Source organism: Theropithecus gelada, chromosome 9 (assembly GCF_003255815.1).
Source record: "Theropithecus gelada isolate Dixy chromosome 9, Tgel_1.0, whole genome shotgun sequence".
In the NCBI taxonomy this organism is placed as follows: domain Eukaryota; kingdom Metazoa; phylum Chordata; class Mammalia; order Primates; family Cercopithecidae; genus Theropithecus; species Theropithecus gelada.
In genome coordinates, this window is record NC_037677.1 from 106940573 (window position 1) to 106954058 (window position 13486).

The following is a 13486-nucleotide window of genomic DNA, read 5'->3' on the forward strand; positions in this document are numbered from 1 at the left end:
GTCTACCTCCTCTGATTACAATCTCTCCATTTATTCAAATTCTGTTGTCCTTGATATCTGTATGACTCATTCAGTGTGGACCAAATGATACAAAACAGTATGTTTCTTTCTGTAGTCTAGAACGTAAACTCTTAAAGTTAACATTTCTTTTTTACTTTTCTTTCTCAAGCAGGTATCTGAAACAGTGCTGAGTACGTAAAATCCATGTAATAAATACATGGAATGATTAAAGAGAGAAAAAATTTTAATATGTTAGTTATTTTCATTCTAGGTTTTAGCAAGTATCACAAAACGGAAAATAGACCCACCTTTCTTTTCCTTGATATGAAAGTTTACGGAATCATTTTGATCTCCCCTCCCCTCCCCTCCCCTCTCCTGTTGTTCCTGAGGCAGACTTTCACTCTGTGGCCCAGGAAGAATGCAGTGGCGCCATCTCGGCTCACTGCAACCTCCATCTCCTGGGTTCAAGCAATTGTCGTACCTCAGCCTCCCGAGTAGCTGGGATTACAGGCATGCGCCACCATACCTGGCTGACTTTTATATTTTTAGTAGAGATGGGGTTTTGCCGTGTTGTCCAGGCTGGTCTCGAACTCTTGGCCTCCAACAGTCCGCCCACCTCAGCCTCCCAGAGTGCTAGGATTGTAGGCGTGAGCCAGCATGCCCAGCCCATTTTGAAGTTTCTTAAAAACTAAAAAATACAAGATAATTCTTACATATACTGAAGTTTTGGAGTTAATTCGAACAAAATTGACAAGGTATTCTTGTGGTAATGTGCTTAACTTTACTAGTTGCTTTGTTGAGTTTTTTAGAAGACTGAATTTAAAGCTGGAATGTCTATTAATGTAGCTGCCAGTCTCTGTTTCCACGCTCCAGTCATATTATATGAGTGCAGTTGTTATATGCCATAATAATCTTAATGAAGAGTTTAAAGGCACTTTTTACTCCAGTGTTTTGTTGTTGTCGCTGTTTGTTTGCTTTTTCTGGTCTGCTGAGCAAGAGTACTGTGGTCACATGGGAATCCTCACCTAAGAAATTTTCCAGTTAAAAATAAAAATTTAGCTAAAGGTTCCATGCATTTCAGTAGTATAGTAGGGGAGGAAAGTGACTTTGAAGTTGTTAAATATCATTAAGGAGAATCCATTGATACACCTTTAATTTAGGGATTCCTTTATCCACATCACTTATGTCAGGTTTCAGCCTGGACCCAAATATTAGACTTGAGGTACTGAACTCAATAAAGAAATTTGAAATGGAAATACTGTCAGACCTTTAACTATAGTTAGGTTAGTAGGTGCTAAAATAATCTTAATTCATCAGCCAAACCTCTGACCTCATTACCTTTAATCATCCTTGTTTATCATGACATAATTGGCTGCTTATTGCCTTCTCCTACCTCTCTTTCAAATTGCTAGCCTTTTAGAATTTCACTTGACATTATTTCTTGTCTATTAAGACAGAGAAAGCACATAGTTTGGTGTATGAATTAGCAAAACCATTTTGGTCCTCTTTCAGAAGAGAATGGAGGGTATGTGTTTTGTTCTTGATGCAGTTAAGACAGTTACTGAAAGTTCAATTATAGGTCCTTAAGGAGGAGGGGTAAACTATGAACATATTTGTGGATTTTCTTTTCAGATATGCTGTTAACTGCTGGATTACCTTATCCCTTATGAAACACAGGACCAAAGATGTGGACTAGTATTGTTTTAGGATGAAGTTAAATATTGAGAACTCTCTCATCACCATGATCATAGTTCTTTTAGGGCACAGGGAAGGTAAATCCATGAGGTTCTCTGCTATCATTTCTAGGAGAAATTTCCGTCAACTTTCCCACAGAAAGGGTAGATTAGAGAATGCAATGACTTTCAGTAAGTAATTTTTGTCACCTGTTGTCCTTGTGGATTGGAGGCAGGTAGTGAGAGAGAGGAAGAGAGAAAAATAAAAAAAAAATTAAGCTAACAAGCTAGCACACTTAGGTAAGAAGCAGGGGGTTATTTTCTGGGTTATTTCTGTGGCTAGAATTGACCACAGGACATATATTTTGTCTAATCCTACCCTAGCTGGTCACAGAATTTTGCTTTTTCTTTTGTATTGGAGTATAAGAAATCACCATTTTTATAAGTGAAAAGTGGTTGAATATCAGAAATTTCATATGGTTCAAACTAATATATAACAACATGTAACACACTGTAGGATGGCTACAGTTGTAGAGAAGTAGGGTGTGTGTGTGTGTGCGCGCGCATGCCCACACACACATGTGCAAACAAGTAAAAGGTGGGAGGGAGGAAATAGAAACTTGTGAGCATTTTATACTCCCTTTGGGTACCACAGCTGAAAACCTCTCCTCTCGCCTGTGGTTTTAGTTATTCAAGATCAAATACAATTGTCCTTTTAGTTATTCAAGATCAAATACAATTTTCACACTTCCATATTATACAGTTGAGACAGTTTATGGGGTGAGTTATAAAATAAACCATCTTGACAGAGATTACCATTGGGGATAATAATCTAAAGTGACTGTTGTCTAAAGAGTACAACAGAAATAGCAGAGACTGAAATGCAGCCACCCCTACATTCTTTGAAAGTGGAGAATTAGGGGTGTAACATCTATCCTGTGGGCTGAATAGATGCAAATTATTGTTTATCTTAAAATAGATTTTATGATATTTCTAGTGAAATATCCAGACTGTGCTGATTTGACTTTTTGTCTTTCTTAGACGAGCTCATCTGCGCCTTTGTTTAGAACGTTTAAAAGTTCTGATTCCACTAGGACCAGACTGCACCAGGCACACAACACTTGGTTTGCTCAACAAAGCCAAAGCACACATTAAGGTGAGAATTTTTACTTTCAGATTTGCACAATTCACTCGGTTCTGGTTTAATTATTGGCACTGATTCCTATTCATATATATCAGCTAGTTCACCATGCCCTTCTTAGTAACTGACCTCAAGAGAAGTCTTTCTAAAAACTTATCAGCTAATCTGATGGGAACGACATAACCTGATTAAACTAAATTGTTTTGACAGTGTGGCCATTTGAAGAGCTGGGAACACTAGGAAAATAACAATTACCCTCTTCATACTCAGAAGGAAGGCAGTTGTGCCCTCTGGTGGAGATGACTTCATTTGGCTGCATCCTTCAGTATTTTTCCATCAAATACCACACTACAGAGGAAGTTTCTCTGTGGAGATTATAGACTTTTAGAAGTCCATCTTGTTCAGTAACATAGCATTCATTACATACACACAAAAGTAAAGACAAAACTATTTTTCATTTTTAAAAATATGTATTTATATGCATTCTCATTTCGGAGGCTTTAAAAATGTATTTATGTATTTTTATACACACACACACACACACACACACACACACACGTGTATATTCATTCATGTTTTCTCTGCCAAAGAAGGAATCAGTTTTTTTGTTTGTACTGGACTATACACAAATGTAAAAATCATTTCATCATTTCAGAAACTTGAAGAAGCTGAAAGGAAGAGCCAGCACCAGCTTGAGAATTTGGAACGAGAACAGAGATTTTTAAAGTGGCGACTGGAACAGCTGCAGGGTCCTCAGGAGATGGAACGAATACGAATGGACAGCATTGGATCAACTATTTCTTCAGATCGTTCTGATTCAGAGCGAGGTAGGCAACTTGCCTCTTCTTTAATGAAATACTAAACATCTCTGTATCTGGATTTAGGGAGGGTATGTTGGGAGGCACTGTATTTGCTTTCTTTTTTTTTTTTTTTTTTTTTTTGAGACGGAGTCTGGCTCTGTCACCCAGGCTGGAGTGCTGTGGCCGGATCTCAGTTCACTGCAAGCTCCGCCTCCCGGGTTCCCGCCATTCTCCTGCCTCAGCCTCCCGAGTAGCTGGGACTACAGGCGCCCGTCACCTCGCCCGGCTAGTTTTTTTTGTATTTTTAGTAGAGACGGGGTTTCACCGTGTTAGCCAGGATGGTCTCGATCTCCTGACCTCGTGATCCGCCTGTCTCGGCCTCCCAAAGTGCTGGGATTACAGGCTTGAGCCACCGCGCCCGGCCTAAAATCAAAGCTGCTTTCTTTTTAGGGAACAGTGTAACATTGTAGGTTTTATGCAATCATAATATTGTCTGGCAGAGCCAGTGTGGGCTATTAAACTTTTTGTTTTTTTTTCCTTGAAAAAAATATATATTCATATTTATGTATTTATATTATATATTATATAATGTCCCTCAATATGGGTTCGTCTAATGTTTTCAAATGATTAGATTGAGGGTATACAGTTGGGGTAAGGAATATCACAGAAGCAATGTTGTGCCCGGTGGCTCACGCCTGTAATCCCAGCACTTTGGGAGGCCAAGGTGGGTGGATCACGAGGTCAGGAGATCGAGGCCATCCTGGCTAACACGGTGAAACCTCTCTCTACTAAAAATACAAAAAATTAGACGGGTGTGGTGGTGGGCGTCTGTAGTCCCAGCTACTTGGGAGGCTGAGGCAGGAGAATGGCGTGAACCCGGTAGGCAGAGCGTGCAGTGAGCCGAGATCATGCCACTGCACTCCAGCCTGGGCGAGAGCGAGACTCCGTCAAAAAAAAAAAAATAATAATGATGTGCCCGTGTCAGGAAGATACATGATGTCAAAGTTTTTATTACTGGTGATGTGAATTTTTATATGTAGATTTTAAAGTACAACACCCTTTATTTCGCTTTCCATCTATCCTAGAATATTTGTCTTTGACAGAATTAAAGAACAGAAGTCAACCAAAAAAGAATGGTTTGAATTTTACTGATCATTCTTCTAAAGCTCCCACCACATCAGGCTTCATATCACGTTAAAAGATCCCAGAGGTGAACACTGGTGATTTGAAGTCTTACATTTGGAGAAAAGAGCTCATGAGCTCTTCAGGATTCTAAAACATGAGACAAATGACAGGGTTTTTTTGTTTGTTTTTAGGACTCTGATTTTGTTTTTTGGTTTTGACTTTTTTAAGTGGAAATTTTCAAACATACTTAGAATAGAATAATGAACTCCTGTATAACCACCATTCAGTTTGAATAGCTGTCAACTTGTTTCATCTGTTTTTATGTATTTTTATACACACACACACACACACACACACACGTGTATATTCATTCATGTTTTCTCTGCCAAAGAAGGAATCAGTTTTTTTGTTTGTACTGGACTGTACACAAATGTAAAAATCATTTCATCATTTCAGAAACTTGAAGAAGCTGAAAGGAAGAGCCAGCATGTATACCCTCACCCTCAGTATTTTTTCTGGAATGCTTTAACTCAAATCCCAGATAACATCATTTTGCCCCTAAATACTTCAGTATGTATCTTGAATAAATAGGATTTTAAAAAATGTAATTATAATGCAATTATAATACCCCACAAAATTAATAAAATCAGATAATCTTATTTAATATCATCTAATATCCAGTCTGTGATAAATTTTCTCCAGTTGTCTCAAAAATGGTATTTTACCATTGGTGTGTTTAAATCAGGATCCAAAGGCCACATTGCATTTGTTTGATGTGCCTTTTAAGATATTAATCTATAATAATTTTTCCTGTTCCACACCATTTTGGTAGAAACAAAAACTGATTTCTATACAACATCTCAAAAAGACTTCTTTGGCAGAGAAAACATTAATGAATATATAGGTATAGATCTGTGTGTGTATATATGTACATATTTTTTGAAACATCAAGAGACTGAGTCATTTTTCTTATAGAATTTCCCACATCCTAGATTTGTCTGGTTGTATTCTCATGGTGTCATTTAATATGTTATGTCCTTTATGTTTACTGTAAACTAGTTGGTAAATGCAGAATACTTCATAGGTGGTGCTTTGTACTTCCTGTTAAGTCAGTATTGTGTCTAGTTGTCGCACTTTTAATATTAATCAGTAGGTTCAGGTAAGGTCATTTTAATACATTTATATAAATGTATCAGCCTTTAACTTAATAGTTTTAGCAATTATTGCCCTTATTTCATTGAGGTGTCATAAAATAGTGGTTTTCTAATTGTGTCATTCCTCATGTATTTATTAACTGTTTTTCTTCTATAAACATTTTCTCAACTTTTCCGTTATCCTGAAATAAAGTTCATACAGGGAAGGTGGGATAAATGCTTGGTCTTGTTTTTTGCTTTATCAGTTTCCCAAACAGAGCTGGTACCATAGCAACTTCCAGAAGTAACAAGTTTTGGTTTTACTGGTTTTTGATTATATCATGAACTCACGTTTTGCTGTACCGAATGTGTTCCAATCCATTGCAGTCATCCTTTTAAATTCTTTTGAATGCTCAAACTGTCCCAGATTTGGTGAGTAGGAGCCTTTCAAATAGTTTTTTCATCCTTTTTAACACAACCCTAGGAGTTCTTGTTTTTCTGTTCTGTTATTTTTCTATGTAAAAGTTTATTTTTGTGTGGCACTCAGTTTTCAAGAAAAGTCTACCAGAGGCAGTAGCAAGAACCTGAAGGACATGCTGCATTTATAACAGTAAAGTATAGCAGAAATAACCCTGAATTAGGTATAGCAGAAATAACCCAGACCTTGGTGTCCTGGTCTTTCCTCTATTGCTAACTAGTGGAAACCTCTTCTTAGGTCTTTAGGTTTTAGCTGTCCTTCCTGTTACCTCCTCCTTGTACCCACCCCAACTACCTCCAAATTTCAGAGAGGAGGGTGTATTTCATCACTATAGCTCTCATATTTTTTTTAGTGTTCCCAGTGTACCTTACTTTAGTAGTACCTTACCAAGTACCATCCTTATCCTGAGCTGGCAACCTCCTTTTTGTAGTGTTACAGGGGCTTTTAGTTAACATCTCTGGTACACTTGGCTAAAGCAGTTTCTCATTTTTTTTTTTTTTTTTAAACATTTTTAAATTTTATTAAAATAGAGATAGGCCTTGTTGCCCAAGTAGTCTCAAACTCCTGGGCTTCAAGCAATTCTCCCGCCTTGGCCTCCCAAAGTGCTGGGATTACAGGTGTGAGCCGCTGTGCTGGCCATCATTTTACTTTGTTTTGACTGAGTTCAGCATGCTCTTTTGAATAGTGTGCCTTGTTATTATCTTCTAGTTGTAGGTTGGATGAATGTTCAGTGGTGTGGGGAAAAATGGTTTCTGAAGCAATATGGATATAGAGCAAATATATGAATTAATAGATTATTTGGATAGCTGCCTACATTTTAAAAACACAACTCTAGAATCTCTAAAACTTTTGAAGCAACAAGCCCTTTTGAAAAGTATATTCCTGGAAATAGCTTCACCCTGTCCTTTTGGCCTCACAAGAATCCACTTTTTTTTTTCTTTTGAGACAGAGTCTCGCTGTGTCTCCCAGGCTGGAGTGCAGTGGCGCGATCTTGGCTCCCTGCAATCTCTGCCTCCCAGGTTCAAGTGATTCTGCTGCGTCAGCCTCCCAAGTAGCTGAGATTACAGGCGCGTGCCACCATGCGCGCCTAATTTTTGTATTTTTAGTAGACACAGGGTTTCACCAAATTGGTCAGGCTGGTCTTGAACTCCTGATATCGTGATCCACCTCCCTCGGCCTCCCAAAGTGCTGGCCGCACCTGGCTGAATCCACTTTTTTTTTTTTAAGCAGTTGTGATTAGTGTGACCCCTTTTAAAGTCAGTGCCAAATGTGAAACATCAGGCTTTGAATTTGTTTTAAGGTAACTGAAAAATCCTGGGTTCACTCTAGCTCTGATGGGAGAAAACAACTTTTTAACTCCTTTTTGTTTTTAACGTGTATTGCTTTATGCATATTATTGGTGATTGAATATCTAGTATTTAACAATTAAGATTTTTTTTATTTGTAAGAGACAGGGTCTCACTCTGTCACATAGGCTGAAGTGCAGTGATGAGACGTGGGCACACTGCAGCCTCAACTTCCTGGGCTCAAGAGTGATCCTCTCACCTTAGCCTCCCGAGTAGCTGGAACTACTGGCTCACCCACTGTACCCAGCTAATTTTTGTGGGTTTTTTTTTTTTTTTGGTAGAAATGGGGTCTCACTTTGTTACCCAGGCTTGTCTCAAACTCCTGCGCTCAAGCAATCCTCCTGCCTTAGCCTCCCAGAGTGCTGGGATTACAGACACTGCATCCAGCAACATTATCTATTGATAGCTGAGTCAAATATTTATTTATTTATTTATTTTTTAATGTTTGGTTTTTAAGTCTGTATACTACCACCAAAATGGATCTCACTATAATCTGAAGACTTTTAAGTCTCAGGCCCTTATTTCAAGCTATATTTGATGCAAGAAAATTAAATCTAAGACATATCCCTCAAACTCTACTTTATTATGACTTGTTTGACTGACTAGTTGAAGATCTTTATGATGAATCCTAGAAGTCTGTTGAACTATCTGTAGAATGGCACCACCAAAGGCCTGGATGGGTAAATTTTCTAGTTTGCCTATATTAAGTTTATGCTCCTGCCCACCATTTAAGGCAACCCTGATTAATAAACAGAACTGAGAATTAGTTTGTGGTTTAATGCAAAACAGATGTTTTTAAACCACTTGGGGGTTAGGACCTTTTAATATTAAGCACTAATTCCCAAATACGCCAAGTGGTTTTAGTGGGAGGTCCAGACGAACTGGCGTCAAAGGATTTAGTAAATTTGCTGCCTAAATTAAGACCACCACTGTATGTCAGACATTCCCCTTGGCAAAAAAATATTCCTGTCTCTTCACCTTCAGTTCCTCTGTTCTCCAGGGATCACTGATAATAAGCTTGTTGTATTAACATTTCTTATACCTCTTTTCCTCATGCCGTTAGTTTTTGAAGGTGTGCTATACTTGATTATTAATGTTCTTTTTTTTTTTTTTTTTTTTTTTTCCCTTTGGCAGAGGAGATTGAAGTGGATGTTGAAAGCACAGAGTTCTCCCATGGAGAAGTGGACAATATAAGTACCACCAGCATCAGTGACATTGATGACCACAGCAGCCTGCCGAGTATTGGGAGTGATGAGGGTTACTCCAGTGCCAGTGTCAAACTTTCATTCACTTCATAGAACCCAGCATGACATAACAGTGCAGGGCAAAATATTCACTGGGCCAATTCAATACAAACAATCTCTTAAATTGGGTTCATGATGCAGTCTCCTCTTTAAAACTAAACTATACTTGAACAAAAGGGTCAGAGGACCTGTATTTAAGCAAATACTTAGCAAAAAGTGGGGCAGAGCCTCCCAAGGAGAACAAATATTCAGAATATTCATATTGGAAAAATCATAATTTTTAATGGCAGCAGAAAACTTGTGTGAAATTTTCTTGATTTGAGTTGATTGAAAAGAGGACATTGGAGATGCCATCCTCTTTCGCTTTTCTAGTTTGCTCATACTACATTGAGTAGACACATTTAAGGATGGGGTTAGGAACCCTTCCTGAGCTTTATGGTCCTAAAAGCGAAATAAAAAGTATTCAAATGAAAAGACAAGAAAATCAGGTATTAATCTTGGATAGCTAATGAGCTATTAAAACTCAGCCTGGGACAGTTTATCATGAAGCCTGTGGATGATCAATCCTTTATTATTATTATTTTTTTAAAAAAGCTCATTTCATGCTCTGCAAAAGGAGAGACTCCCATGAAGCCTTTTGAAAGGGATCATCATGCAGCTCAGCTTTCTGTTGGATTCCATGCTAAGCAAGCTAACCTTATCCTGCATTGTTAGCACTAGGGCACCCAACTGCCAGCTCTCCATCCTGCTGCCCTTAGGCCACATGGGAGCAGTTCATGCATGACAGCCTCTATCCTACAAGGCCTATGAGTATGGATTGGGGGGCCAGAAGGAAAAAGCTCCACGTGCCTGTGTGTCTGCGTGGGTCAGAAGAGTTGTGCACGCAGACTAGCAGGCCAAGGTCTGAGCCACAGCAGCATTTTTATTTCAGATTTTGATAACTGTTTATATGTGTTGAAAACCAAAATGACATCTTTTTAAAGCTTATCCATAAAAAAAAATAGATGTCTTTTATAGTGGAAAAACACATGGGGAAAAAAATCATCTATTTTGATGCAGCATTTGATAATGATAAAACACCTCACACCTCACTCTTTATAGTGCACAAAATGAATGAGGTCTGGGCTAGGTAGAAAAAAGGTCAATGCTATTTTTGTTTTTAGAATCATTACCTTTTACCAGCTTTTAACCATCTGATATCTATTGTAGACACACTATCATAGTTAACATAGTTAAGTTCAGCACTTGTCTCATTTTAATGTAAAGATTTGCTTCCATTTTCCTACAGGCAGTCTCTCTCTTCCTCACAGTCCCACTGTGCAGGTGCTATTGGTACTCTTACGAATATTTTCAGTAATGTTATTTTCTTCTAAGTGAAATTTCTAGCCTGCACTTTGATGTCATGTGTTCCCTTTGTCTTTCAAACTCCAAGGTTCCCCTGTGGCCCTCTCTCTTACCCTGGGAAGGCCTCTTGGAGACCTTACCCCTGGCTGTTTGGACTTTGTATACTTTAAATAATTTAACTACCCTTAATTACTTAAAAAAAAAAAAAAGCTTTATGATTTTCATAACTTATTGCTGATTTTAATGGATTGTTAATTTCAGTCCTGTAGTTTTATTTTATGTTTAGATAGGGCTGGGCAAGGAAAAAGAAAATAAAGACAACCATATTTAGCAGTGCAGTTGAGTTGTGTGTTAATGTTAGACTATCCCTTTGTAAGTGGCACTTTAACAGCATTCACTGCTTCTATATATAGTGTACCATCTTGGTCATATGTTACGCCTCAACATATACTTGTTCTTGTGCTCTTCCTGTGCCTCTGGAAGTTTTTCCTTGATTGTGCTATGTTTGAGTGGAAGAAATTCTTTGAAGTAGATGTGAGTGAAAAACTGCATGCCTTTAGAAGCCCAGTATCAGAATTTGCTACGTTTCAGGTGCTAGGGACTTAATGAAAAACATGACAAAACAATTCATTTTTGTGGCCCAGGTAAATTATTTCTGCTTTCACTTATAATTACTACTGGCTGAGTGAAGATGTTGCCTCTATATTTGCTTACTCTTGACCAAATGTGAGACAGTTTGAAGAGTGTGCTACCATGGAAATTGAATGAAGCCAGTGACTAAGCTTCTGTTTTATTATTCTCATGGCCTTCGCTTGCATTATTTGCCCTAGGGCATTATTTGGGCCTTCATTCAGAAGAACTTGAGGTGCTGCCATTTCGTTGTATATGTACAGGATTATGGGCTGGAAAGCATTTGTTATAAACCTATAGTGCACATTTTAACTGCCCCCTAAATTATTCCTTCCCTGGGTTTGTTTTCTTTGGGGTGGTGTAGATTGTATGACGAGTAAGAAGTATTAATTTTTTAAAAGACAAATCAACTTTGAAGACACAAAAGTTAATTGGAAGAAATAAAAACTGTGAACGAAGAATACCCGAGTTCTTTTTGTACCATCCTTCTTTATGAAGGCAAAAACATGAATAGGTATCCACACCTAAAGAGTTAACTATCTCCTAAATGTCTATTTTGTTACCAAATCAGTATCAATGACAAATCGAATAGCAGTTTGAATTATAATTGCCATTCCTGTTCTGCAATTTCAACAGGAGCCTGACTTATAACTCCATATAACCTAACTGCATGTGGTTTAATGTGCCATACTAATAATAATCTTAACTGCTTCAGGTAGGACACAAAGCCATTGTCATGATCTGTTCTCTAAATAACTTGGGAGCATCCCTTTAGCTACACTATTACTCAAATTGCAAACAAGTCTGGAAGTTCCACTAACCTTAGTCTTCACTAACCTTATTTAGGGTACCCTATTTATAAAACACCTGAGTGACATTTGTATTAAAAGGTACAGGTAGGCCAGGCGCAATGGCTCACACCTGTAATCCCAGCACTTTGGAAGGCAGAGGTGGGCAGATCACTTGAGTTCAGGAGTTTGAAACCATCCTGGCCAACATGATGAAATTCCATTGCCCGCTAAAAAAAAACCTATGAAAAATTAGCTGAGCGTGGTGGCATGTGCCTATAGTCCCAGCTACTCAGGAGGCTGAGGCAGGAGAATCACTTGAATCCGGGAGGCGGAGGTTGCAGTGAACTGGGATTGAGCCACTGCAGTCCAGCCTGGGCAACAGAGCAAGACGCTGTCTCAAAGAGGTACAGGTAAAACCTATAGTGCATTATGACTAGAGGATTCTGAAGTCATGGCAACTCAAGTTTCTGGTTAGAATAGGTATGAAAACTCCTATTTTCATACCTTTCTAATCTCCCCGACAATGACTACTTTTAGTGTTACAAAGGAATTTTAAGAGGCAGTGAGAATTATTGAGGCAAAGTTCCTGACCAAAATCAGGTTCCCAACAGTTAACCCAAAACAGTAAAATGTGGGAAAAGCAAGTGTTTTAATTATACTTTAATCCCAGTTCCAACATTTGCTGACCCTGGTTGTTACTTAATTTCTTCATGGAATCTTTTTCCTCCTGAAAAGCTATTATAAGTACTACCTCTATCTTGAAAGGTTGAACTTAACCACCCCACTCCCCGACTGCCATCTAGGAAGATGTAGGAAATTAAAAGGTGTGTGTTTCTCTAGTTTCTCTGTTGAATGCAACCTTCTAACGCATCCTTAATCCTGAATTTTAGTTACTCTGACTAGATCTTGCAGAAAAAGACTGTTTCTAAATATTAGTTCACTTAAGCAAAATTCCATGGTAAGTAATACTTTAATAAAGAAGTAATTTGTTATTTCCTATAGAATTTCTGTCACGCAGGCTGTAGTGCAGTGGCGCGACCTCGGCTCACTGCAACCTCTACCTCTTGGGTTCAAGCAATTCTCCTGCCTCAGCCTCCTGAGTAGCTGGGACTATGGCATGTGGCACCACACCCGGCTAATTATTGTATTTTTTAGTAGAGAGGGCATTTCACTATGTTGGCCAGGCTGGTCTCAAACTACTGGCCTTATGTGTTCTGCCCACCTTGGCCTCCCAAAGTGCTGAGATTACCGGTGTGAGCCAGTGCACCCAGCCTCCTACAGAATTTCTTAAATGAAGGCTTTATATAATGTAGCATCAGTTTTAGTGATTATTTGTTCTTAAAAAAAAAAAAAAAGGACTAACCTCAAGTTGAACATATTGTATACTGATAGTAATGTGCCCTAGGTTAATATTTAGTGTTGACTTTGCCAAGAAAGAGAAACAGCAGTTATCTCCTTTCCTATGTATCAGATCTAATAGGAAACTGGTTTTCTTGTAGAATATGTCAGATTGTTTTAAATAGGCAGCGTAGTTCAAAATAAATGTATGGGCTGATCACTTCCTGTTCTGTTTTACCTTTCTATAGTCATAAATTAGAGAAAATGGCTTCAAATGAAGTTCTTTTAAGATACTGCCAACCAACTTACTGTAGTTTTGGAATTTTTTCCATATCCTCAAGCTCATAGCTCTTTGCCATGGGGAATGCTTTAAAAATCTTTATTGGTAGAGTAATAATTGAGATACTTATTTTAGATGCTCACACCAGGGCACAGAATAGCAC

General features: G+C 38.3%; 1 protein-coding gene across 5 annotated transcripts in view; it reads left to right on the plus strand.

The window, feature by feature from the left end:
* Window positions 1–11372, plus strand: part of MXI1 (MAX interactor 1, dimerization protein) — an 81140-nt gene extending 69768 nt beyond the window's left edge. For 2 of the 5 annotated variants that reach the window (XM_025396466.1, XM_025396463.1), the window contains 3 exons: window positions 2715–2829; window positions 3470–3641; window positions 8831–10622. In XM_025396466.1, the coding sequence (XP_025252251.1) occupies window positions 2715–2829; window positions 3470–3641; window positions 8831–8994 (451 nt within the window). In that variant the 3' untranslated portion in view covers window positions 8995–10622. Of the gene's footprint in view, window positions 1–2714; window positions 2830–3469; window positions 3642–8830 lie in introns of all 5 variants that reach the window. The other 3 variants (XM_025396464.1, XM_025396467.1, XM_025396462.1) reach the window with 2 other exon arrangements.
* The last annotated feature ends 2114 nt before the right edge of the window (window positions 11373–13486 follow it).